Source organism: Siphateles boraxobius, unplaced genomic scaffold (genome assembly GCF_051911475.1).
Source record: "Siphateles boraxobius isolate OS27281-9 unplaced genomic scaffold, OSU_SipBor_1 49, whole genome shotgun sequence".
NCBI lineage: Eukaryota > Metazoa > Chordata > Actinopteri > Cypriniformes > Leuciscidae > Siphateles > Siphateles boraxobius.
In genome coordinates, this window is record NW_027509130.1 from 3,480,417 (window position 1) to 3,508,371 (window position 27,955).

At 37.2% G+C, this 27,955-nt stretch overlaps 2 protein-coding genes across 4 annotated transcripts in view; both read right to left on the minus strand.

The window, feature by feature from the left end:
* Positions 1-1,776: 1,776 nt before the first annotated feature.
* On the minus strand, positions 1,777-11,163 carry slc25a38a (solute carrier family 25 member 38a). Its single transcript, XM_077202497.1, has 8 exons — positions 10,946-11,163; positions 10,647-10,707; positions 5,856-5,968; positions 5,689-5,773; positions 5,049-5,228; positions 4,327-4,495; positions 3,268-3,434; positions 1,777-2,283 (listed from the first exon to the last, which is right to left on the minus strand). The coding sequence occupies exons 2-8, from the start codon at positions 10,659-10,661 to the stop codon at positions 2,161-2,163; spliced, it is 852 nt and encodes a 283-aa protein (XP_077058612.1). The 5' UTR covers positions 10,662-10,707; positions 10,946-11,163; the 3' UTR covers positions 1,777-2,160.
* A 2,345-nt stretch (positions 11,164-13,508) lies between these two features.
* myh9b (myosin, heavy chain 9b, non-muscle) overlaps positions 13,509-27,955 on the minus strand; it is a 67,546-nt gene continuing 53,099 nt past the window's right edge. For all 3 annotated transcript variants that reach the window (XM_077202117.1, XM_077202116.1, XM_077202115.1), the window contains 10 exons: positions 26,724-26,936; positions 25,652-25,864; positions 24,488-24,649; positions 23,416-23,544; positions 23,230-23,318; positions 21,264-21,387; positions 18,799-19,007; positions 17,832-17,940; positions 16,386-16,558; positions 13,509-14,925 (listed from right to left, as the gene is read on the minus strand). In XM_077202117.1, the coding sequence (XP_077058232.1) occupies positions 14,817-14,925; positions 16,386-16,558; positions 17,832-17,940; positions 18,799-19,007; positions 21,264-21,387; positions 23,230-23,318; positions 23,416-23,544; positions 24,488-24,649; positions 25,652-25,864; positions 26,724-26,936 (1,530 nt within the window). In that variant the 3' untranslated portion in view covers positions 13,509-14,816. The remainder of the gene's footprint in view (positions 14,926-16,385; positions 16,559-17,831; positions 17,941-18,798; positions 19,008-21,263; positions 21,388-23,229; positions 23,319-23,415; positions 23,545-24,487; positions 24,650-25,651; positions 25,865-26,723; positions 26,937-27,955) is intronic.

A 27,955-nucleotide genomic window follows, 5' to 3' on the forward strand; every position in this document is an offset into this window, starting at 1 on the left:
TACATTCTGTCGCAACTTCTGTTTGCTTTGAGACTTAGCCTAAGTTACTGTCCTAAATGTCGATGTCATGAGTGTTTACACAGCAAACAAACATGTTTGAATGTTTTTAATGAACGTTTACTTTATGGAGACATGCACAAACATCAATAAGAGAAGCAGTGAAAGTGAACATGGACGGAAAACGAGGACAATAATGTGTGCTGTGTGTGTGTTATTAGTACCGGCTAATCAGTGATTTGATGTTCTGAGGTTTATGATGAAACGAGAACACGATCATCAAGTCCCTCGTTGATTTAACTGGGTTAAAATGTCATTCTGCACCCTCTGAAAACCCCCAGGAAATTTAAAGAACTAAAAATACCTACTTAGCTAGCTGGTATAAAGTATTTCGTAGACAACTAGATGTTCACTTACATAACATGATATTATTATTTCCTCCACAATGCCATTATTATTGTTGCAGCAGTATATCTGTGGTAGAAATAATTAAAATAGACATGAAATAACAAATATTCTGAATTGTATCTTAAAAAATATATTTTACTTTTATTAATAGTTTATTTATTAAAACAACAAAGATAATTTTTTTAAAGAAAAAATATTCTGAAATATTTGTATTAATATAATAGATTATTTATTAACTAATGTATTCAGAATTATATTGATTAAAATAACATTTTATTTTAAATTCCTACAAAAATCCTCTTTCAATTCTCTTTTACCAATGCCAAATTGTTTTGTTTACAGCAGTAGGCTAACTATATTTGGGGAACATTATGGCACAATTTTGAAACATACAAAAAAAAACTTACTTGAAAAGACTGAATGGAAATGTTCTGGTAACATTATTATATAAGAAACATTATACTATATAAAACATCCAAGTGGTAAGAATATAAATCACCGCAGTGGCATTTGTCAAACACAGAGCCAAATGTAAAGCATCACACTTTTTCTGCGTGTCATATATGTAATGATTGTCCAGATCAGCATATGTCTGTTGTCTTGTTTCCTTTGACTCGTTTGAAGGGATTTGCGTAAGAGACTCATTTGAGGTCATCTGTCTTATCAGCGCCCCTCGTTCAGAAAGGCTTTGTTTCTGCGGATGACCCTCGTTCATATCAGCAAAATACTGATTGAGCTGAAAGAACTCAATTTACCTCACAGGTTGAAACATATTGACAGACAGAAACATAGTGTCGGACCAGATCCGGCCCACATCTGGTACACATGCATTCCACATGTGCCCGATTTGGGCTGGATCTGGGCCGACACTTTTGAATGGGGGTACGTTTACATGATATGCTTAAAACTGAGAACTTTTTTGAGTTTCTTGCGTACAGCCATTCTCAAAACACGGATCTGCAAAAACGACTAAAAACGCTGTATTCTGCTGCCAGGCCAATAGATGGCGATGAAACACTGTAGACTGAACACGCAATACGCTTTGCATTTTCAGGAACCCAAAACTATTTTGTCATGTAAACGAACGCCCAAAACGCATACCATTTTCAACTAGAAACGTAAAAAATTTTGTCGCGGTTATTACAGGGGCCGTTTGACTTGAGCGTTTCCTTGCAGACCATGATCATCCCTCCCCTGTGATCCTTTAATTTCTTCCTGATCTTATTCCGCATTCAAATGATTTGAATAAGGAGGGATTGTGTGAATGGAGGGAAAGTGAAAATGCCCCGCCCTACATTTGTTCTCGCAGAAAGCCATTGCACTTGTCTTGGATATACATCACAGTAGGGAAGAAAAAATGATAACAAATTCTGTTTCATGTTGGCTTTAATATTTAATAATTATAATTTGACTCAAACAGCATATCAAGTTAACCTATTAATCAAAACCTGCAACATAATACTATAAAATCAAACAGATTATGACCGTCTTAAAGCAGCCCATGACGCGACACTGTATAAAATTTTTATAAGCAGCTTAATTTAAAAGACAAATAAAAAAAAACAGACAAGACAAGCTGAGCTGACATATTAAAGTGCGTTTCAAAGCTCAATATCTGTGTTCAAGATGATTTTCACTTCAGTTCACCGTGACTGAGAATCAAAGCAGTTCGAGATGATCACATGATCCTCACCGTGGAGGATCTCAGAGTCAAACACGTGAAGATCTCGATCAGAGTGTGATGTGTGATCGCTCTCAGGATGTGAGGCCCCTCTGAGCCATCAGCTGCTCGTACACCGTCCAGGCCATCGACGCCATCAGGGTTCTCCTCAGAGCACGAGGAACCGCACCGCGGAAAAACCCCACCAGCCCCCGATCCTGCAGTGACAGACACAGGCGTTACTTCAGCTCGTTTTATTTGAACATTTTAGTTGTAGTCATGTTGTTTTGCATGTTGGTCATTTTAATAAGTTTTATTTTTTTTACCTTAAATAAATAATATATATATATATATATATATATATATATATATATATGAATTACACAAAAATTATACACAGTACACCCACATCTATTTTAGGTAAACACAAACTTTTATTTTGGATGTGATTAATCATTGTCCAGCACTAAAAAAAAAATATTAGTTGAAGTGGAGTTACAGCACACTATTTCTTACAAAGTAATCACTTTAAGGGAACTATGCAAAAAAAAAAGCCAATGTTATATTTATTTTATACAGAAAAAAGTTATTTTTTTATTTAGAAAGAGTTCACATTCACTTGTTATGGTATATTTGAAAAAAAAAATTAATAACAATTTAAATCATGGTTTTTATTTCAGTCAGTTGACAAGACAATTTATCTAGTTTTCATTTAGTTGTATTTTTTTATCTAACGTTTATATTTGATTTTATTTCAGTAAACAAACATTTTGTTAAAAGTTGTAGTTTTTATTAACAATAACAGAACTAAACTGTGGACAACAAGCCTGTGAATTCATTTTAAAAATCTCACATTCAAGCGGAATCTACCGACTTTTGTTCTATATTTTTGGAATCTGTGGAATTATGAGGAACGCAGATTCAAATGTGTAGAGTGTAATTTTTAAGATTCAAACAGAACTGTCTGAGCGCCAAAAGGTGTTTGGGGAAACCTGTATGAACACAATCAGATGCAGTTCTAGCTTGTAATGACAAATACAATGATTATTAATGCACTATATTACAGTAATACCTGCCTTGCATCTTGCCTATAAAACCCCTCAATCATAGTTAAATCACAGTAACATACAGCCTCTCATAGAAGCCGATGCCAGTCTGAGGCAGCAGAGAGAGGTGCATGCTGGGACACGAGCATCTGTTACCTTGTAAATGTATCGCAGCACATCTGACGTCCTGCTGAAGACGTCTGGACTCACTTGAACATGAGTTTTCACCACATCGGCCGGCTGGGTCACGACGGAGGCCAGGACGCCGGCCAGAAGCCCACAGCTGAAGTTAGCCAGAGGAGCGTAAGACGACTGACTGATCTCTGAAAGAGAAACAGAGTTTATCAGTGCAGGCTGTGTCACAATGAAGGAATGACTGAACGGCTCTCTCATCTCTTATGGAGAAACTTTTGCACATCATGAGCAATATTCCTGTTATCACACTGAACCTCTCAAGACTGAGAAAATGGGGATGGGAAAAATATGAGACGGGAGGAAAAACTGTATTGCTTTTTTGTGTACTCGCAAAATTTTTGCTTTCCTATGAGAAACTTTGCGGTAATTCGCAAAATGTTGGTGTTCCCCTGAGACGTGTTGCATTCGCTTGCAAAACTTGTGTTACTCCGAGAAACTGCATTCACTCGTAACAATTTTGAGTTCCCTAAGAAATTTTCCTTCGAGATATTTTGCAACAATTGCCTGTTTATATCTCACAACTCTGAGAAAAGAAATCTGAATTGCGATATATAAACTAGAAATTGCAACAAAAAAAAAGAATTGCGTGATAAGTCGCAATTATCTTTTACATTGCTTTATACTTCTGAGAAAACGTTACATTTGCTTACAATTTTTTTTTGCGTTCCCCTGAGAAACGTCGCATTAGTTTCGCAAAACTTGCGTTCCTCTGAAAAACTCGTAAGACTTTTGAGTTCAGCAAGAAATTTGGCATTTTCTCACAAAATTATTGCGTTCCTTTGAGAAAGTCGCGTTTGCTTGCAAAAATTTGTTTTGTGAGCAAACTAATAATATAATTTTTCCTCCCATTACACGAATGTTCCAGTGCAAAAAAAAAAAAAAAAATCCTAACTTTCTTTCTGTAAAATAATTATGAGCCAGATGTTTATTGGTAAAATGAAGCCTTTAAAGCTGCTAAAATCCTATTGCATCAAACACATATTTATAGTATATAATCACACTGTCAGTGTGTGTCCAGACCTGGTGGCAGTGAGTATTTGGTCTGGCTGTAGATCATGACGTATATCCCGGAGAACGGTGCGTCTCTGAGCAGTGTGGCCGTCAGACCGGAGAACAGGGCCTTGGGTCCCTCCGTCCGGCACACGGACCGCAGCGCTCCTAACACACTGCGGTACTGATAGCGGCCGCTCTGACACACACACACATCATGGTTTCACACCCTCTCATGAGGCCGATCTACACTAGTGTTCAAGAGTTAGCAAAATATTTGAATGTTCTTTAAGGAAGTCTCTTCTGCTAAACAAAACTGCATTTATTTGATCAAAATACAGTAAAACACTTAAATATTATTACAATTTAAAATAGTAGTTTTCTACGTGAATATAGAGTAAACTCATGTATTCCTGTGATCAAAGCTGTATTTTTAGCATCATTACTCCAGTGTCACATGATCCTCCAGAAATCATTCCAATATGATGATTAGATGCTCAAGAAACATTTATTATCATCAATGTTAAAAACCGTTCATATTTTTGTGGAAATGTTTCAGCATTCTTTGACGAATAGAAAGTTCAAAAGAACAGCATTTATTTGAAACTGCAATCTTTTGTAACATTATAAGTGTCTTCAACTTGATGCTTAGACCTTGCTGAATAAAAAATAATTTTTAAAAATAAAAAATGCACATTTTGAATGCTAGTGTATTGATTTGTATTTATCTACACACACACACGCACACACACCTCGAAGCGTGTTTTGATGACGGTGACGGGCAGCATGCAGACCCCGGCCACACATCTGGCTCCGGCTCCCAGCAGCACTGATTGCAGGGGCCCCGGGGCCCCGTCAGCGGAGAAACGCTGCTTTAGTGTGAAATATGTGCTGAAGTAGATCCCGACTCCTGGAATACAGCGCACAAACGACTGTGGAGAGAGAAACAGAGAGTATAATAGAGCTGCACGTTTAATCGCAATGAAATCGCACAGAATTTGGCAAAGGCTCTGATTATTTTATGCGCAGTTTGTAGTAAACGCTGCTCCATCTGAAAACCAGAGGGCGTCTCTCTATCACACACACACACACACACACACATACTGTACATCTGAACACCAGAGAGCGTCTCACACACACATGCCAAATATGATGGCATTTCTTTTTCAAACGCACGTTATAAGAGACTCAAACTCAGTGCTTTCAGAGTGAGCAGCGTTTACAGAGACGATCATCAGTGACAAGCTGCACTTTACAAATAATCACAGACTTAGCGATTTCAAAATCGCGATAAGTGATTACATGTAAATTGCGATTAATCGTGCAGCCCTAGTATATTACCACACAAGCAAACATAACAGAGGTATGGTCTCGGATGAGTGTGACACTCACAGGTGAGACGCCTCTCCACAGTCCCAGGAGCTTCTCCGTTCGCAGGACACTCACAAACACCTCGATCATGCCGACCCGACCCGACCTGAAGCACAGAACACAGTTCAGTCACACTTCCCTCGGCCAGACTGAAGCGGTCCTCGACCCCGGCCCGTGTGTGCACTGACCCGGGCTTGAGCGTCTGCAGGCGCGTCTTCAGCAGGTCCAGGGGCTGGAAGAGCAGTGTGGAGCACGTCCCGCTCAGAGAGCCACACATGAACGCATTCAGGGCCGGATGAGCCTGAATCAGGGTCAAACAGGCGTAAACAGTCAAAAACTGCTCCAATTATATTGGTTTACACAACATTATTTTAGATGGAGTTCAGCATGTAACTTCTTTTTCTTTTTTTTCTTTTTTTTTAAATAGGGTTATTGTTAACTAAATCTAAACCCATAAAGCCATAAAATGCATTACTTGAAATAAGTTTGTTGTATTATATTTTATTTTACTTCAGTTAATGCTTGTTTTATTTAAAGTAGATCTTATTCCATGGCACTTTATTTTAGTTCTAAATTTCATAAATAAAGTACTAGAATAACTAAAACTAACATAAAACACAAGATATTATATATATATATATATATATATATATATATATATATATATATATATTTATAGACATTTTATTTATAGACCCATTTAGACAAAATGATAAAACTACCTAAAATGGAAGTAAAAATGGAAGATATATAAAAAATTAAAAATAATTCACAATATTAATAAAAACTATAATAATTATACTAAATTTAAGCCATGCATTTTTTTTTGCAACTTGAAATAAAAATAAAATTGAATATAAATAAAATCAGCTAGTCAACATTTCTCCGTTTAAGTGTTAAATTTTATGAAATGAAGTAATAAAATAATACATATTTTATATAACATATAGTGATCTTATATATATATATATATATATATACACATATATATGAACTAAAAAACCTAATAATAACTACCAATGATATGAAATGCATGACTCAGTTCTGCATGACTCAGAATGCAAGATTCAGTTCTGCTGGACTTTAACTGAAGCTTCCCGCCTGTGTTTCAGTCTACGTTTAACCAAACCCCGCCCGCCACTTTTCAGAGGACCGCTTCACACGGACCAACCAGAATGCAAAAAAAACAAGAGGCTTGGCTAAATCCCACCCATTCAATGGATTAAAAAGAAATTGGCGAGTCTGCTTCACTTCTGCAAACGCTTGAAGTAAACAACAACAAATCATATATAATCATGTTATAATCAGCCTGTTCAGGCCTTTAACTGCATGTTACAATCACACTATATGATCAAATGCACTAAATATTCATTGACAGTCCTCCAGCCTCTGTGATATGGCATCAGAGCTAAGTATCTGCCATATCACGAACCAGATAACATGACTGATATGACCCTGTAGAAACAGGGCAAGCTGATGTGACCGGATCAAGTCAGAGGTCAGAGTTCAGAGGGAAACTGCAGAACAGACAAAATGATACATTGAGAAACTTTGCGTTTGCTCTTAAAACTTTGCATTCATCTGAGAAACTTTTCGTTCACTCGCAAAGTTTCTGAGGTTAACAAAATAGTTTTGAGAGCAAATGCAAAGGTTGTCAGATAAACGCAAGAGTTTTAAGAGCTAAAGCGTTCCTCTGATAAACTTTGCATTTGCTCTCAAAACTTTGTTTTCAGAGAAACTTTTCGTTCATCTGAGAAATGTTTTGTTAATCTGATAAACTTTTCATTCGCTTACAAATCTCTTGCATTCATCAGAAAATGAACTTTGCCTATATCTGAAAAACTTTTCAATTGCTCTTAAAACTGTTGCGTTCCCCTGAGAAACTTTTCGTTCATCTGAGAAACTTTCTTAAAACTCTTGCGTTCCCCTGAGAAACTTTTCGTTCATCTGAGAAACTTTCTTAAAACTCTTGCGTTCCCCTGAGAAACTTTTCGTTCATCTGAGAAACGTTCTTAAAACTCTTGCGTTCCCCTGAGAAACTTTTCGTTCATCTGAGAAACTTTCTTAAAACTCTTGCGTTCCCCTGAGAAACTTTTCGTTCATCTGATAAACTTTTTGTTCGCTTTCAAAACTATTGCGTTCATCTGATAAACTTTGCGTTCATCTGAGAAACTTTCTTAAAACTCTTGCGTTCCCCTGAGAAACTTTGCGTTCATCTGATAAACTTTTTGTTCGCTTTCAAAACTATTGCGTTCCCCTTATAAACTTTGCGTTCCCCTGAGAAACTTTTCGTTCATCTGATAAACTTTTTGTTCGCTCTCAAAACTATTGCGTTCCCCTTATAAACTTTGCGTTCATCTGAGAAACTTTCTTAAAACTCTTGCGTTCCCCTGAGAAACTTTGCGTTCATCTGATAAACTTTTTGTTCGCTTTCAAAACTATTGCGTTCATCTGATAAACTTTGCGTTCATCTGAGAAACTTTCTTAAAACTCTTGCGTTCCCCTGAGAAACTTTGCGTTCATCTGATAAACTTTTTGTTCGCTTTCAAAACTATGGCGTTCCCCTTATAAACTTTGCGTTCATCTGAGAAACTTTCTTAAAACTCTTGCGTTCCCCTGAGAAACTTTGCGTTCATCTGATAAACTTTTTGTTCGCTTTCAAAACTATGGCGTTCCCCTTATAAACTTTGCGTTCATCTGAGAAACTTTCTTAAAACTCTTGCGTTCCCCTGAGAAACTTTGCGTTCATCTGATAAACTTTTTGTTCGCTTTCAAAACTATTGCGTTCCCCTTATAAACTTTGCGTTCCCCTGAGAAACTTTTCGTTCATCTGATAAACTTTTTGTTCGCTCTCAAAACTATTGCGTTCCCCTTATAAACTTTGCGTTCATCTGGGAAACTTTCTTAAAACTCTTGCGTTCCCCTGAGAAACTTTGCGTTCCCCTGAGAAACTTTTTGTACATCTGAGAAACCTTTCATTCGCTTAGAAAACTCTTGCGTTCCCCTGATAAACTTTTCGTTCATCTGAGAAACTTTTTATTCGCTTAGAAAACTCTTGCGTTCATCTGAAAAACTTTGTTTATCCAAGAAACCTAGCGTTCGCTCTCAAAACTATTGCATTCCCCTGAGAAACTTTTCGTTCATCTGATAAACTTTCTTAAAACTCTTCTTAAAACTTTGCGTTCATCTGGGAAACTTTCTTAAAACTCTTGCGTTCCCCTGAGAAACTTTGCGTTCCCCTGATAAACTTTTTTTTCGCTCTCAAAACTATTGCGTTCCCCTTATAAACTTTGCGTTCATCTGGGAAACTTTCTTAAAACTCTTGCGTTCCCCTGAGAAACTTTGCGTTCCCCTGAGAAACTTTTCGTTCATCTGAGAAACCTTTCATTTCGCTTAGAAAACTCTTACGTTCCCCTGAGAAACTTTGCGTTCCCCTGAGAAACTTTTCGTTCATCTGAGAAACCTTTCATTCGCTTAGAAAACTCTTGCGTTCCTCTGATAAACTTTTTATTCGCCCTTAAAACGATTGCGTTCCTCTGATAAACTTTTTATTCGCCCTTAAAACTATTGCGTTCATCTGGGAAACTTTCTTAAAACTCTTGCGTTCCCCTGAGAAACTTTGCGTTCCCCTGAGAAACTTTTCGTTCATCTGAGAAACCTTTCATTCGCTTAGAAAACTCTTGCGTTCCCCTGAGAAACTTTTCGTTCATCTGAGAAACCTTTCATTCGCTTAGAAAACTCTTACGTTCCCCTGAGAAACTTTTCGTTCATCTGAAAAACCTTTCATTCGCTTAGAAAACTCTTGCGTTCCTCTGATAAACTTTTTATTCGCCCTTAAAACTATTGCGTTCCTCTGATAAACTTTGTTCGCTCTTAAAACTATTGCGTTCCCGTGAGAAATTTTTCATTCATCTGATAAACTTTTTATTTGCTCTTAAAACTATTGCGTTCCCCTGAGAAACTTTTCGTTCATCTGAGAAACTTTTTATTCGCTTACAAATCTCTTGCGTTCCCCTTATAAACTTTGCGTTCATCTGAGAAACCTTTCATTCGCTTAGAAAACTCTTGCGTTCATCTGAAAAACTTTGTTCATCCAAGAAACTTTGCGTTCGCTCTCAAAACTCTTGCGTTCCCCTGAGAAACTTTTTGTTCATCTGATAAACTTTCTTAAAACTCTTGCGTTCCCCTGAGAAACTTTGCGTTCATCTGATAAACTTTTTGTTCGCTCTCAAAACTATTGTGTTCCCCTTATAAACTTTGCGTTCATCTGAGAAACCTTTCATTCGCTTAGAAAACTCTTGCGTTCCCCTGAGAAACTTTTCGTTCATCTGATAAACTTTCTTAAAACTCTTGCGTTCCCCTAAGAAACTTTGCGTCCATCTGATAAACTTTTTGTTTGCTCTCAAAACTATTGCGTTCCCCTTATAAACTTTGCGTTCATCTGGGAAACTTTCTTAAAACTCTTGCGTTCCCCTGAGAAACTTTGCGTTCCCCTGAGAAACTTTTCGTACATCTGAGAAACCTTTCATTCGCTTAGAAAACTCTTGCGTTCCTCTAATAAACTTTTTATTCGCTCTTAAAACTATTGCGTTCCTTTGATAAACTTTGTTCGCTCTTAAAACTATTGCATTCCTCTGAGAAACCTTTCATTCGCTTAGAAAAATCTTGCGTTCCCCTGAGAAACTTTTCATTCATCTGAGAAACTTTCTTAAAACTCTTGCGTTCCCCTGAGAAACTTTTCGTTCGCTCTTAAAACTCTTGCGTTCCCATGAGAAACTCTGCGTTCTCTAGCAAAACTCTTGTAATGGAAATAAAGATGTGTAAGAAAAACTACATTGATGCTTTTGCGAACAAATGCAAAAGTTTCTAAGGGAATGCAATGATTTTGTTTTTTTAAGATTATAAGAAATTATTCAGTATCTTAACTTTTGACTAATGTATAACAGGTTTGCAAAAAGCAATAAAACACACAGACTTACCAGCAAGAACTCCATGTTGTTTGGGATGATCAGTAAGTTGTCCTTAAGAGCAGCTCAGCTTCTGAAAACACCAGTGATCTGAGAAAATGAATTACTGACCGCATCTATTTAATTTCACAGAAACTAACATCACCTGACTTTTTCTCTCAACACACACACGCGATGTTTATTATTCTATCAGTGTGTGTGCACCGTGCGCGCGCTTCCCACGTGAGTTGCACGTTCATTTGGTTCTGACTGAGTGATGTTTTAAGCCAGAAAAAGTAAAAGCTTATACTGAGTTATAAAGATCAGCTCACCTCTTCTATTCTATGTTCCGCTTTGGGTGTTCACCATTCTGGGAAATAGGGTTTCCAATTAATGTTGCTGCAAAGGTGAAAAATATTCCCAGATGGGTAATTACTAAGCTTAGAAATAAAAAGTAGCCTAATAAAATAATAATAATAAGGAAGAGAAACAGAAGATGCGGCGATCACACACCGGGCATCATTCGGTTCAGTTGCACTGTCAGACTGTCTGTGCACGCGCTTCTCAGGTATGTATTAAAAGAATAAGGGGCGGTGCCTGATGAAGGTGTGTCATACACTGAATCTGATTGGCCCTTTACCAGCTAGCGGTTGCAAAACAGTGCCCGAATGTAACAGTTGAGAAATAATGTTCTCTCTTTTAAGAAAATAAAAATGACCTCAGAAACACAATCAAAAACACATATTTATAAATTCGCTTCAATGTAAAGCTCAAACGGCTCGATCTGCCTGCATTTAGGCGACCAATGCGCGCTCTCGTGGCAGAACTCAGGAACACTGTTTTTATTATGTATATTGTCTGTCAGAACAGGCTGTGCCATTTAATTCATATGAACATAATACTCTTCGTACGGTGACAACCATCAAACAAACCAAATGTGGGACGATTATAAGTTTGTGAAGGACATGGGTGTTACCACATAACCTGAAACTGTAATGTTTATCTAACTTAATAAAAACATGTGTATTCTGCCTTTCAGCTGATAAAAATGATTTGTTCTTTAGTCCCTTCCAGAAAACACCATTACTTTGTTATGTCTTTACTTTAGCCTACATGACATTTAAATTCAACATCACTGAGGCAGGCAGCAGGCATCATGCAGATAACTATTTTTGAAACAGATCTGACCAAGTCCAAGTAAAATCCAACAAAATAAATAATAAACAAACAAAATATAAAACAACATGAAATCATTGACAGTCTTATATTAATATATTTAACCAAAAACGTTCATACTTAGAAAGGATGTGAATTAAAATAACCACAGCAGGCAACAAGTTGATAAATTCTGTTACATTTAAATTGAGCGAATTATCCATTTGTTTTCTGACAGGGATTTCTGAAATTTTGATTTAGCGTCACAACCACAACAGAATGACCTTAGTAGCCTACTCTTTTCCTTTCAACCATTGGATAGGATTTAAAAAACGGCTGTTGTATTTGTAGCCTACTTATCATAGATATAAACACTAGATGTCACCTTGGGGTTCTAAGTATGCATTAAAACCGCCGCCATCTTGGAACAGGGGTCTTGTCATAGTAGCTAGGTAACGCTGAATTCATGGATGATGCCAGACTTTTGTGCTGGGTATGGATGTTTACACAAACGTAATCTAAAAACCAGACAGCAAGGGATTACATTTCACAAGATTGTGAAATTTTGTAATTTTAAAAAAAATTCTCTGTACTCTATAATAACATGTCTGGCCGTTGGAGCGAACCAAAACAACTAGAAAATCGCATTCATGACGATTTATGGTGATTTTATTTCCGTTAGACCTTTTCCTATATTTGCTGATGATGGGTTCCCCTGTTTCAAGATGGCGGCTCTATACGCTTATTTCACTAAGCCGTTATTTTGAAATCGAAAGCGAGGCTCCGGTGGGAAGAACCCCGGAAGTAAAGATAAACAACAATGCCTTGGACTACCAACCTGAAGCTGCTGCCGCGATTTACACTATTGGATGTTAATATCCAATATAGGATATGTATATAGTTCGTTCCTGCTTCTTTTTTACTTTCTGAAAAAAAAATGTTTATAAATTAATTTCACTGTGTATAGTCTAAAGTATGAAAGAAATGTATGTACATTTTTAGAATAACTAATTTCTACATTAAACACAACAATACGCCATAGCATTCGCGACTCTAAAGGCGACACTTCCGGTTTTCTTCCCACTGGAGTCTCGATTTCAAAATAACGGCTGCGTGAAATAAGCGTATTAACGCATTCGTTCCAATAAACTGCTGTAGCCAAGGCGACATCTAGTGTTTACATCTATGCCTACTTCTGACAAAGTGCTGTTAAATATAGGTGAAAAATTATACCGCAAAAATAATAAATAAAATTCTTTCTTAAAAAGGCAAAATAACGCATGCACGTTTGCAACAGAGTGATGAAAATGCGGGACATTTTCTCAATATGCGACGTGCGGTAGGCTACAACGCAAAGCGGGACGGGTGCTAAGGTACAGGTATAGGCTACCGTGTGACAACTGTCCTTTCGCACAGAAACCATTTTCATCAGTAATTTATTAAAATGCTACAACGTGATTCATGGTGAACATAAATATTTAATATTGATTTAAATTAGGTTCCGTTCACATGTTTTGCAAAATGGCTTAATCTGCCTAGCAACAATGCAGCGACGCGCTCTAGAGGCGCGAAAAATATGTTCCTTACTTTATAGGGCTACATCTATTATGTGGTACAGTAAATTGTTGAAATCAGTGGGTTGAGCAGTCCATTTTACTATTTAAATTCAGTTTATGGACCTGTTTTGTAGCTAGAATGAAAAAAAATATCAAGTCAAGAGACATACACTTGCTAAAGCGGTTTTGGAAAAGCCATTTTATTGCATATCATTATAACGATTTATGACAAATCTCTCCAGATATCATTTAGGAGCTGCAGAGAGAGAACATAACACAACATCACAAAGTCATTATTGGGAGACAATGAGAATGAGAGAGAAAAATGCTCTACGTATCCATACATAATCAACAATAGTACATTTCTCTCACTTCCCAGCAGTGTGAGCGGAAAAGCAGAAACTGAGCACGAGCTTCGAGGAGTGAGATCACCGACCCCTTAAAATCCTCATCAGAATAATCTCTGCCTTTCTGAGAGAAACCCAGAAAGAGAAAGCAAATACAGATCGCGGAATAATCAAATATGATGTCAGAGAGTTTTAAACATGATCAGAGGTAGCCACGGAAACCGTTCCATAATTCAAAAACTCCCGCCAAACGCAGGATTCCCGCCCTGCAAAGCCGTGCTCAGAGTTTACAGTGTGTGTGTGTGAGAAAAACCGTCAACCCATCCGCCCTTCATGCCCTGAACATTAATAAAGACACATATACTTGAAGGAAAAGAGGATCAGAAAATATCCAAATAGTAGATTTAAGGCGATAGTGCATAGTCTAAATGAGTTCGTGCATTGCCTACTCTGTCTTTATTCCTTCAATCTGCAGCAACAGTGCGAAAAAAAACACACCTTTTATTGCTCAGAACAAACAGATACAAATCTTTCCCCATTTCATGTGCATATATGGTGACAATCTCTAATATTTTCCGTGCTGGTTTGAATTACTAAATGCCTTATTTGTGTGTAAAGCCCAAAAAGCGTAACTGTATGATACTATCTGTAATTATCATCACAATCTCGTATTTACCAGCAGAAGCGCAAGCGCTATGTTCATCCTTATACCATTATAAAAACTTACGAATAAAATACAGTTGTGTAGAAAGCAACGTTGCTTTGGTCCCCTTCAAATAAGTTCTTTCTTCACTTTTTTTTTACTCATATTTTTTTTTCTTTTACTTCAGTTAGAAAAATAGATCCAGAATCGGGACTATCATTGAGGGAATGTGTCCTTACAAAAAATAACATTCCGCTCTTTTCTATTCTAGACAATGACATGAAAACACGAATTTGGTCCTCAGTGCGAGTGAAGCTGTTGAGTGTGATTGTCAAGAGAACCATTGTGTGTGTTTTTTTAATACACTATGGCACTAAAATAATGATAATAAAAAAGACGAGAAGGAATCTCTGAGTTTTCCTGGACGTTGTCGTCCAAGGCTTGTGTGTGTGTGTGCGTGTGTGTCTGTGTGTGAGGGAACGCTGCAGCGGGTCGGCTTCTTTCACTCTGGTTTGGGTTCGGGGGTTTCGCTCTTGGCCTCTGGGTCTTCATCGCTTTCGATTCCTGAGCGGCTGACGATGCGACGCATGGTGAAGGGTAAATCGCCACGCCTGGACATAACAAACACACGTCAATGTCAGATATGCATTTGATCACATATGCAAGCCTCTGGGATATTGGCCCACTGGTGACTTATCCTGAAAGCTGTTTTTATTTATATTGCGTAATCTAAAAAGAAAAAGTATAGAAAAATTACGGAAGCTTGTTTACACCACGTAATACATTTTTTTAAAAGGTTATAGCAACTTATTTTTTTATTTTATCCCACTGCGACTTCTCAAACTCAAGATTTTCTTTCTTGCAATTGCGTGATATAAAGTCAGAATTGCAGATAAAAAGTCGCTTCCATGTTTTATTCCATGGCGTAAACAAGCTCAGATAAAAAAAAAGAACAATAGAATTCTTTATGTCGTTTTCAATAATGATGTGAACGTGCTAGAATTCTGATGAAATGTATAATTTCTCAAATTGACGGATTAATAATCGCAATTCAAATATTGAGCAAAATGATGAGTGTAACCGTTATGGTGCAGCTGTGGTGTTTTTGCGGATCTGAGTTTGCTGCAATTAATGATTTTATTCTGTTCATGTCACTTACAGTGTAAAGGCCATTGCACACGGAGTGCGAAATTTTGAGTTATGCGTTTTTTGGTGTTCGTCAGCCTAAAAATTCGTCACGCACACAAACCTTCACACTGAGTCAGATGCGTATTTATTAAACCTTTGCGGAAAAAAACGGAAAAAATACTAAATGGATTCGTCCATTTAGGATGATTTTGTTGCCCTCTCTCTTCTTAAAAAGAGAAAAAGAAAGAGGAAATATTGGGTCCATCCAATCCTGAGATTGAGTGGAGAGGAAGGAGAGTTTCAGCTCCTTGTCAAGGAGTTGTGAAATTATCCTGAGCGATTCAAAATGTAAGAATGTCAGTGGAACAGTTTGATGCTTTCCTAGCGATACTGGAGCCATTTTGTCGTTCGCTTGTACGCTGGCTCTGAATTGTCAAAAAAACTCTCAAAATGCTGGCTGTGGATGCGAAAAACGCAGAAAATCGAACCCGATCTGAATTTATTTATGATGGACGAAAGTTTCGGAGGCAGTGTGCAAGCGTGATTGACATAACGTGAGGTCGATTTTTTTTTTAACGTGCGGAAATTTCGGATGCGAATTTCAGACTCAGTGTGCAATGGCCTTAAGCCTTTTTTACTTAGGCCCATTTGATTTACTTTATTAAAGTGAAAATTACATAAAGTTAACACTTTATTCTAGAGTGGCCTTGTTAAATATGTTACATGTACTTACTGTGGTAATAACAGTAAATTATGCATAATTACCTGCATATTTGGATGGCAAAAGGTGATTGAAATTTAAACTTCACAATCATTGCGGTCATCTCAAATAACCGTGATTATGGTTTATGGTTTTAGTTTAACCCTGATCAGAACGTGCAATAATTCTGAGATAAAATTTCTCAGTACATTTCAACAGTGTTGATTTGTGATTCTTGCGCACCTGAGTTTGCTCTTCAGACTGTTGACCTCGCGGTTCATGGCGTCAGCTGATTCGGTGGCATCCTCCAGCTCTCTCTGCAGTTTCCTGCGGTTAGCGTTCGCTCGCTGCGCCTCCTCCTCTGACTCCTCCAGCTGACGCTTCAGCTGCTTCAAGCGGCTGTTCAACTTGTCCGACTGCAGACAATCACAACCAGACACAGCGTCACAAGCAGGCTTTGAAATTAACACCCGCCAAATGCGGGTAAAAATCAACTGTGGCGGGTAACGCTGTCCAGTCACTGGACAATTTGGCGTGTTACCTATAATGTTTACTCACTTTGCTGGAGAAGTTCATGTAAGACAAATCTGGGCAGATTTAGCACAAATACTCAACTCGTGAGTCATTGTGATATATTAAATACAGCGTATTGTGCAGCATCTGCTCATATTTTTACACTACGCAAAAAATAACAGCGCGCTTGTTCATTTGCATTGAAGCAATAGCTAAGATTAAAAAGCATTTGGTATACAGAAAAGACATTGTTATTTTCCAACATCCTACATGTTCTTTGATGTTCTGTGTACTGTATTGATCTGTCCACCAAAAACACATTTGTGGTGATGAGGATGAAGGAAGGGAGGAGATGACTGGATGACAGGATTTTGTTTGAATAAGAAATGAATGTATGAAATCCTGAATTAAATAATAATATATACTATATATACTTTTTGAATGGGTTTTGTTTCACAATCCTCTCCAGGGTGCGGTTATCCCTATTGCTTGTACACTTTTTTCTACCACATCTTTTCCTTCCCTTCACCTCTCTATTAATGTGCTTGGACACAGAGCTCTGTGAACAGCCAGCCTCTTTAGCAATGACCTTTTGTGTCTTGCCCTCCTTGTGCAAGATGTCAATGGTCGTCTTTTGGACAGCTGTCAAGTCAGCAGTCTTCCCCATGATTGTGTAGCCTACAGAACTAGACTGAGAGACTATTTAAAGGCCTTTGCAGGTGTTTTGAGTGAATTAGCTGATTAGAGTGTGGCAACAGGTGTCTTCAATATTGAACCTTTTCACAATATTCTAATTTTCTGAGATACTGATTTTGGGGTTTTCATTAGTTGTCAGTTATAATCATCAAAATTAAAAGGAATGAACACTTGAAATATATCAGTCTGTGTGTAATGAATGAATATAATATCCAAGTTTCACTTTTTGAATGGAATTACTGAAATAAATCAACTTTTTGATGATATTCTAATTATATGACCAGCACCTGTATATATATATATATAAATATATAAAAAGCTGTAACGTAGTTGATCTGTTTTTGCTTTTTGGCTAGTAGAAGTTCTGAATGGCCGGTAACTTAAAAATGTAGAAGCCAAATTGCCTGGTGAGAGAAAATGTTAATTTCAAACCCTCCTCACTATCTGCTCAAACGTGCACAGAGAAGTAGAGAGCGTCACCTGGTCTTTAAACTGCTCAGTGTTGCGTCTCTCATCGTCCACCTGCAGAATCACCTCCTTCAGCTTCTTCTCTGTACGACGCACCAGTTTGGACGCCTGCTGCCGCTCTCTAAACACACACATCATACAGAATCAGTCCAGTGCTTTTACTGTCATTAGAAATAGATGCATTTTTAATTGTATACATTTTTATTTGTAGACATGCATGTATAAGTAAGCAATAAGGTACTCGAGGCTGTGCTGTGTGGTGAATAAGTCACGGCTGAAGGGTGTTGTTCGGCACGATGCGAAGCGGAGTCAGTCGTGACTTATTCACAATACAGCACTAGCCTCGAGTACCGTATTGCTTTTATAAAACGGTTACCACACAATACAAATATTAAAGCCCAAAAAATATGTATCAATGCAACTTTCATGATGTAAAATCACTAAAAGCCTTCCTTCCACTGGAAAAAATAGTTCCTGAGCGTGAACAGCAGCAGAAGTTACGTTAGATTATTTCACCATTAGATAGCGGCAAAGACTGTCTTTATGAGCGAGTCAGTCAGTAGTGAAGACTTTTATATTGAAAGGAAAAACTTGTTGTGAACAGTGAGAAACATGACGCAACTGACCAATGACAACCGTGTCAGGGTACGGAAAACCACTTAACTGTTAAAAGGACAAGATATTGCAGCGGACACTCAAACTGATTGTTTATTACGAATATAGGACTGACCTGAAGGAAGATGCCACATCTACTGCAGGTACTTTCGCTTACTCAATCTCTCACATCGAACCGTAGGGTGAAGCGGTCATAGCAGTGTTTTATCATGAATAAAACGCAGCTATTGACCAATTAGAATCAAGGACTGGAACTAACCATTTAATAAGTTTGTATATAATTGATATATCTTGTATGACACAGTCTAATAGTCTTGTTGATTTGTATGTGTATTGTAATAAAAAAGCTCAGTTTTCCCCTCACTTGGTCTCGATGTCGAGCTGCTCCTCCAGCTGACCGATCTTGGCCTCCAGGGCTGCGATGGTGGCCTTGTACTTGCTCTTCACGGCTCCCTCCAGTTCAGTCAGTTTGAGCTTCAGCTCCTTGTTCTGCCGCTCCATCTGTGATCGAGCACCTTCCAGACGCTGTGTGGTGCTGCGCTCGGCTGTCAGCTCCACGTTTATCTGGTCCGTCTACAGACAAACGAGAGCGATTTTTGTAGACATTTCGTAGACATAGAACACCTTTTTTAACCTGTTTCCGTCTACAGACAAACTAGAGATATTCGTAGACATTTCATAGACACAGAACACGTATTTGTCCATCTACAGACAAACGAGACGTATTCGTAACATTTCGTAGACACAGAACACGTTGTTTTTTTTAACTCTCGGGTCTGTCTACAGACAAACAAGAGCGATATTCATAACATTTCGTAGACACAGAACATGTTTTGTTAATCTTTGGTCCATCTACAGACAAATGAGAGAGATATTCATAGACACAGAACACGTTTATCTTTCGTCTGTCTACAGACAAACAGGAACGATATTCGTAGACATTTCGTAGACACAGAACACGTTTATCTTTCGTCCGTCTACAGACAAACGAGAGATATTCGTCAACATTTCGGCAACAGAACACGTTTTTTTTATCTTTCGTCCGTCTACAGACAAACGAGAGAGATATTCGTCAACATTTCGTTGACACAGAACAGGTTTTTTATCTTTCGTCCGTCTACAGACAAACGAGAGAGATATTCGTAGACATTTCGTAGACACAGAACACATTTATCTTTCGTCCGTCTACAGACAAACGGGAACGATATTCGTAGACATTTCGTAGACACAGAACACGTTTTCTATCTTTCATAGTCTACAGACAAATGAGAAAGATATTTGTCAACATTTTGTTGACACAGAACACGTTTTTTATCTTTTGTCCGTCTACAGACAAACGAGAGAGATATTCGTAGACATTTCATAGACACAGAACACGTTTATCTTTCGTCCGTCTACAGACAAACGGGAGCGATATTCGTAGACATTTCTTAGACACAGAACACGTTCATCTTTCGTCCGTCTACAGACAAACGGGAACGATATTCGTAGACATTTCGTAGACACAGAACACGTTTTCTATCTTTCATTGTCTACAGACAAATGAGAAAGATATTTGTCAACATTTTGTTGACACAGAACACGTTTTTTATCTTTTGTCCGTCTACAGACAAACGAGAGAGATATTCGTAGACATTTCGTAGACACAGAACACGTTTATCTTTCGTACGTCTACAGACAAACGGGAGCGATATTCGTAGACATTTCTTAGACACAGAACACGTTTATCTTTCGTCCGTCTACAGACAAACAAGAGAGATATTCGTCAACATTTCGTTGACACAGAACATGTTTTTTATCTTTCGTCCGTCTACAGACAAACGAGAGAGATATTCGTAGACATTTCGTAGACACAGAACACGTTTATCTTTCGTACGTCTACAGACAAACGGGAGCGATATTCGTCAACATTTCGTAGACACAGAACACGTTTATCTTTCGTCCGTCTACAGACAAACGGGAACGATATTCGTAGACATTTCGTAGACAAAGAACACGTTTTCTATCTTTCGTCCGTCTACAGAAAAACGAAAGATATTCGTCAACATTTCGTTGACAGAACACGTTTTTTATCTTTCGTCCGTCTACAGACAAACGAGAGAGATATTCGTAGACATTTCGTAGACACAGAACACGTTTATCTTTCGTCCGTCTACAGACAAACGGGAGCGATATTCGTAGACATTTCGTAGACACAGAACACATTTATCTTTCGTCCGTCTACAGACAAACGGGAGCGATATTCGTCAACATTTCGTTGACAGAACACGTTTTTTATCTTTCGTCCGTCTACAGACAAACGAGAGAGATATTCGTCAACATTTCGTTGCACAACATGTTTTTTTATCTTTCGTCCGTCTACAGACAAACGAGAGAGACATTCGTAGACATTTCGTAGACACAGAACACGTTTATCTTTTGTCCGTCTACAGACAAACGGGAGCGATATTCGTAGACATTTCATAGACACAGAACACGTTTATCTTTCGTCCGTCTACAGACAAACGAGAGATATTCGTCAACATTTCGTTGACACAACACGTTTTTTTATCTTTCGTCCGTCTACAGACAAACGAGAGAGATATTCGTAGACATTTCGTAGACACAGAACACGTTTTCTATCTTTCGTCCGTCTACAGACAAACGAGAGAGATATTCGTCAACATTTCGTTGTCGAATATCGTTGACGGGAGCAATATTCGTAGACATTTCGTAGACACAGAACACGTTTTGTAAATCTTTTGTCCGTCTACAGACAAACAAGAGAGATATTCATAGACATTTCGTGGACAGAGAACAGGTGTAGTGAATATCGGGAGTGTGTCAGACCTGCAGCAGGGATCTCTTCAGCCGATCGTTCACCAGCTCTGTGTTATTCTGCTCCTCCTCCAGCTCCTCCTCCAGCTGAGCGATACGAGCCTCCAGACGCCTCCTCTCCTCTGAGCCCAGAGCGCTGATCACACACACACATCAATATTATATATCTTCCCATTAGGGAAATCAAATAGAAATATCAATCAAAACACTGGAAGATTATTAATGTCTTCGTTCCGAATAATAGTTTCAAGTGTTTTAGTCCAAAAAATAATACAACAGATGGGCATATAAAAAAAAAGTTTCAATTTATTTATTATAAATGTGTTTTATTATAATTGACACTAGGGCTGGGCGATATATCGCACAATATTGTTATGCGCATCTCGTCAGTAAAGCCGGTTCCTTGATTAGTAGTAAATCGCCTTCACCTGCTTTCAGATGGAGCGGCATTTACTACTAAGAGCCGTAGTTAACTGACAAGCTGAGCCATATCGCATTAATATCGCGGTCGTATCTCCAGCGATAATTAATGCGATATGGCTCAGCTTGTCAGTTAACTACGGCTCTTTGTACACAGCAAAAAATCCAGTGTTAAATTAACACTCCTGGGATATGAATCCACACTCAAGAGTGTTGAACTTAATGAGATAATTAAGTGATTAATTGAGTGATGATTGAGCATTATTGAAGACACCTGATGTTAACAAGCAGAATCACTGAAGGAGAAAATCTCAAATTGTAAGCCACCGTTATGGCGATCAGTGTTTGCTCTAGTTGGGCTCTTGAACCTTATATTATTAACTTTAGATTTTGTTTGGCTGATGTATCTGAGTTATAACTGCCAGATGAAGAAAGAAAAAAAAAGTGATCTGATGGTGTTGGTTATATTATGACAATCATCATTTGAACTTTATGTTTTAGATTTATGCTGTTGGTTTCAGCATAACTGTGATTCTGCACAAATATCCAGAATTTTAGCTATAATATAAAGGATTTCTTAAAAGTTTTTTTTCAAAAAAAAAAAAAATCTTTGTTTTAGGCACAGACAGATTTCAAGATTCAGTCTATGCATCTCAACAATGGTGACGAGCAGAATATTCAATTAGGAAAAGTAAATTACATTGAAAATTCAGATCATAATTTATTCATATCGCAATGCATGATGGGAGCCATTAATGAGTTGTGATTGGTGGCAGCCACTGCAACATGCTTTATTATGGTCACCATTGTTGAGATTCACAGGCTGATTATTGATGACTGTGTTTCTAAATACATTTATTTGAAAGTGTTTTGATCAGAACAATGTTTATTAAATATTTTGGATTATAAGAAACATAACTATATTCATATATGCTGTAGAATCACAAAGTTGTTGCCATTAAGATAAACCAAACTATCTCAATAAGATTCATTTTCAGATCACAGCATGATTATGCCAGAACACAACCAACACTATCAGATCACACTTTTCTTTGTTCATTTGACTGTTATAATTAAATAACAGCAGAAAAACAATTTTTAAGTTAATGTATATAGGTTAAGAGCCCAACTAAACCAAACACTTACCGCCATAACGGTTGCTTACAATTTGTGTTTTTCTCCTTCAATGATTCTGCTTGTTAACATCAGGTGTCTTCAATAATGCTCAAACATCACTAAATTAATCACTTAATTATCTCATTAACTTTAACACTCTTGAGTGTTAATTTAACACTGGAGTTTGTGCTGTGTAGTAAATGCCGCTCCATCTGAAAGCAGGTGAAGTCGATTTACTACTAATCAAGGAACCGGCTTTACTGACGAGATGCGCATAACAATATCGTGCGATATATCGCCCAGCCCTAATTGACACATCGAATACAAAAGTCTGTGTTCTTGATAACAATGGAAGATTTTCAGTAGTATTTCCTCCCCTAAAAATATGTAAATCATCATCACATACTAAAGTGATAATGATGTGATCTAAATGTTTTCTCACCCTTTGGCGGCCTGGCTGTTGATCTCATCCTGCAGTTCGTCTCTCTCCTGCTGCGCTTGTCTCTTGGCTCGCTCGGCGGCCGCCAGTTCCTGCAAACGCATCGAGAGACGTCAGACTGACGCGTGACCCGATGTGATGAGCGATGAGGAGAGAGAGAGAGAGAGAGAGAGAGAGACAGACACTGACCTCCTGCAGCTGGATCATCTCGGCCTCCATGCTCTTCACTTTCTTCTCGTTCTCTTTGCTCTGGGCCAAAATCTCCTCGCGGGACAGGCGCGTGTCGTCCAGCTCCCGCAGCAGGTCCTTCATCTGAGCCTGAAACGCAACAGCACACATCATCACTCAGATCCGCTTGTAGACTGGTTAAGGAGTGTTTTGTGGCGTAACATACAGTACTACAGACAATGTGTTAAAATAACTCGTATTAAAGCACTTACAATGGAAGTCAATGAGGCAGAATGTGACGCTAGTATGTACATTAATTCATCCTTAAAATATGAGTAATTAAGATGTTATGCTGTATTTCATTATTAGTATTTAGTACTATTATAGTTTTTTAATATTTAGAATTTTTTTTATTTTGATATTTTCCTATTTAATTAGTTACATTTTTAGATTTTTTTTTATTTTTTTTACTTTTATATTTCCATTTTAATTTGTTACGTTTTTAGTATCTTTTTAATTTTTGTTTTATTTTTATATTTCCATTTTAATTTGTTAAATTTTTAGTATTTTTATTTTATTTTACTTATTTCAGTTTGAGTTATTTTAGTACTTAAACTAAATTAAAATGATAAATGTGGTTAATAAAAGTCAACATTTCTCATTTTCATGGATATTAAATTGAAGAACTTATAAAAGTGACAAATGCATAACCAAATTACTAAATTCAAATGAAAAACAATATAAAAATATTAACATAATACAGTATATAATAAATAAAAAAATACCGTGTGTAATAAAAAAATCTGAATCAAATCAATACCTGTATTATTACTAAGCTCTTATGACTTGTGTTTATACTTTTCAAACAGTGCGTATTTAATGTTTTGGGATGGTTTTTTCAATGATTATTGTTATTTATTTAATAACTGGTGAACACTTAATTTGCCTCACCACAGTTTTTGCGCACAAAAGGCTAAGTGTGAGTATTTTGAAGAGTTGTTCGGCTCATCTTGTTGGTCACACAGGAGTGTGTGTGTGTGTGTGTGTGTGTGTGTGTGTGTGTGTGTGTGTGTGTGTGTGTGTGTGGACGGACCTGCACTTTCTTGAGCTGCTTGAGCGCCTCGTCGCGGCTCTTGTTGGCCTGGTCGATGGCGGCCTCCAGCTCCTTCAGGTCCAGCTCCATCTTCTTACGCGCCGCCATCGCTAGCGTACGCTGCTTACGCTCGTCCTCCAGCTCCATCTCCATCTCACGCACCTCAAAACACACACACAACAACAACATCAACCACTGCAACAACTACACATATTCTTATACATACATATACTTATTTATACACAACTGCTTTTTCATCCAATTAATCGAAAATCAACAGATTAATCATCATCATCTTGTTTATACATGTTGATTACTTCCTCGATTAATCGTATTAAAAAGCCAATTTATACAAATGCAGTATAAAGATATATACATTCACACTAGCTACTTCAAAAGTGGCTTTAAAATCCGATTAATCAAAGAAACAAATCAACATAAATGTGTAAAAAAGTAAAAAAAAAAAAAGTTTATAAATATTTATAAACAAAGTGGCTTTTAAAGAGATTATTAGGGGAAATAGTCAACAGATTAATTGAGCTATTTTTTATACATGTTGATTATTTTGATTATTCCAATACATATACAGTTTATAGATATATAAACACAGCAAATAAAAAGTGGCAATTTAATCTGATTAATCGAGGAAATAATCAATAGATTAATCCTAAAATCATTTACACATGTTGATTAATTCCCTTAATCGGATTAAAATGTCAAATTTATACATATACGATCAGGGTCTGAAATCAACTGTGGCGGATAACGCCTTCAAATCACAGCCAATTTGGCGTGTTTTCACTTTGCTGGGGAAGTTCGTGTAAGCCATATATATATATATATATATATATATATATATATATATATATATATAAAACGTAGTTAATCTGGTTCATTTCTTTTCTTTTTCTTATTGGCAAGTAGAAGTTCTGAATGGCCAGTAACTTCAAAATTAGTAGCCAAATTGGTCGGTGAGTGTATACGTTTTGAAATGAACTTTTTCAATGTATGTGTTTGTATGTGTTTGTATATACATATAAAGTGGCTTTTTAATCCGATTAATGGAGTCAATAATCGACAGATTAATTGAACATCAAATAACCAATGAAACGATGATAAGCGCGAGCCGTATGTTCGATCAGTGGAGTGTGTGTTGCTCTGCACCTGTTTGACGAGCTGCCTCTTCTTCTCCTCTCCCAGCTCGTCTCGGCCCTGCAGGTCTCGCTCGTACTGGGCCTTCATGGCCTGCATGTTGACCTCCAGCCGCAGCTTGGCGTCTTCAGTGGCCTGAAGCTCGTCCTCCAGCTCCTCCAGCTGAGTCTTCATCTCCTCCAGCTGCTGCTCCATCGAGCGCTTCGACTTCTCCAGATCGTGGACCTGAGAGAGAGAGAGAGAGAGAGAGAGAGAGAGAGAGAGAGAGAGAGAGAGAGAGAGAGAGAGAGAGAGAGAGAGAGAGAGAGAGAGAGAGAGAGAAACCGTCACACTAATGAACTCGAGCCCTGCGTCTCAATGTCTACACTATCCACACTAAACAGCGTGTGAGATTAGAATAAGTGTGACCCAAAGCATAGTGTGTTGAAAAGAGTATGCCAGAAGTCCCCGGATGGTCTACTATTCCCGGTGGATATTCAAAGTGTGGATCCGTGTTCCCTATAACAGCTTATATTACCCACAATACACTGTGCTTTGGAAGAGGAACTACAAACACAAGTAAAAAGTGTTAAAAAACATCAAAAAATTGCACGACTGATGGTTAAGTAGAGGTTTAGATAAAAGGTTTTAGTGACCTATCAAAGTTTAACCTGATAAAAAAATATATATATTTATTTAATGTTATCCGTGTTATATTTAATCTGCAATAACAATGTGGACTTTTATAAAGATCCGTTTGGCCATTAACTTTTAAATGCATCGTTATGCATTAATATGAGGAGATTCTGCATGAAAGACCCGCGACTGTAGATCAACATTTCTCTCCGAGTTGCTAGGAAATTAAATGAAATCTGGAGGATTTTATCTTTGACAAGAATATTGACAGGTCAGTTTGCGTGTAACTAAGTGACAGAGAGCAACCATTAAAGACACTATTGTATGACGTTATAGTCTGTCCCAAAGCTTGTCTACTCTTCTGCAACACACTCAAAAGTATGCACTTATTCTTCACAAAAGAGTGCACAGTTTCAGAGCGTAGTGTAAGTAGGTGAATTGAGGCACAGCACAGTTTCAGGCGACTTACGCTCTTGCCCACGTCGTCCTTCGAGGACACCAGGTCCTCCATCTCCGCGCGGAGCAGTTTGTTGGTCCGGTCCTGCTCCTCCTTCAGGTCGGTGAGGGCCTCCAGCTCTCGGGCCAGTGCTAACACACGGGTCTCCTTCTCACGGGCCTCGGCCTCGGCACGGTCGCGCTCCTCTGCGTATCGGGAGGAGATGGACTTCTCCTCCGCCAGCATCTGCAAAACACCAGCCCGTCAGCCACTCCTGCTCATATTCAGCTGGTGCTGTTTGATGACGGGCTAAAGGACTATTCCCAGATTGAATGACTTTTCCTGCCATTCGGGATTTACTGGATAAGGATTTTTAACTGATAAAATATAAAAAAATTACATCCCTAAAACTAATTTAAAACTAATTTATATATATAAAAACATTGGTATAACTACAAAAAAAAAAAAGAATATTTTTTAAATGTGTAGTAAAAACCCCTGTCATTTTAAGATTTTTTAAAAGAATTTAAAAAAATATGTATTTTTTACTCACAATACCTGACAAAAATATTTAAAAAATAGTTTATGAAAAATGGCATTCCTGAAACTAAAAACATTTTTTTTAAATTAAAAACTAAACCAACAAAAAAATTACTTAAAAAGCTCAACATAACTAGACAAATATACATTCAAAAGAAAACATAATTATTATTCTTTTTTTTAAGTGTCCATGTCATTTTAAGATTCAAGATTCCATTTTTAAAGAAATAAAAAAGTATAAAAAATATCCAAATACTCAAAATACCATAGAAAAATAACTAAGTAATATCCTAAAAAAAGTAAATAAAATATATATTTAAATGCAAATAAAAACAACAAAAAATGAACAAAATTACTTAAGCTCAACATGATTAGATTTATTTTTAAAATGCCCATGTTGTTTTTAGATATTATTTTATTAAGATTAAAAAAGCATAAAAAAATACTCAAAATACCTAATAAAATATTTTAAAAATGACATCCCTAAAACGAAATATTTTTTTTTAAAAGCAACAAAAACTATTTTTAACAAGGAAATGTATTCATAAAATATATACATAAAAAAGACATGTCGTTTTAAGATTAGTTTTTTTTGTTTGTTTTTTATTATTAAAAATACATAATAAAATATTTTAAAAATGACATACCTAAAACTGAAACTACCAAAACTAAAATTCATAAATAAAAGTGAAAAAATATATATATATATATTAAAAAAGCTCAAC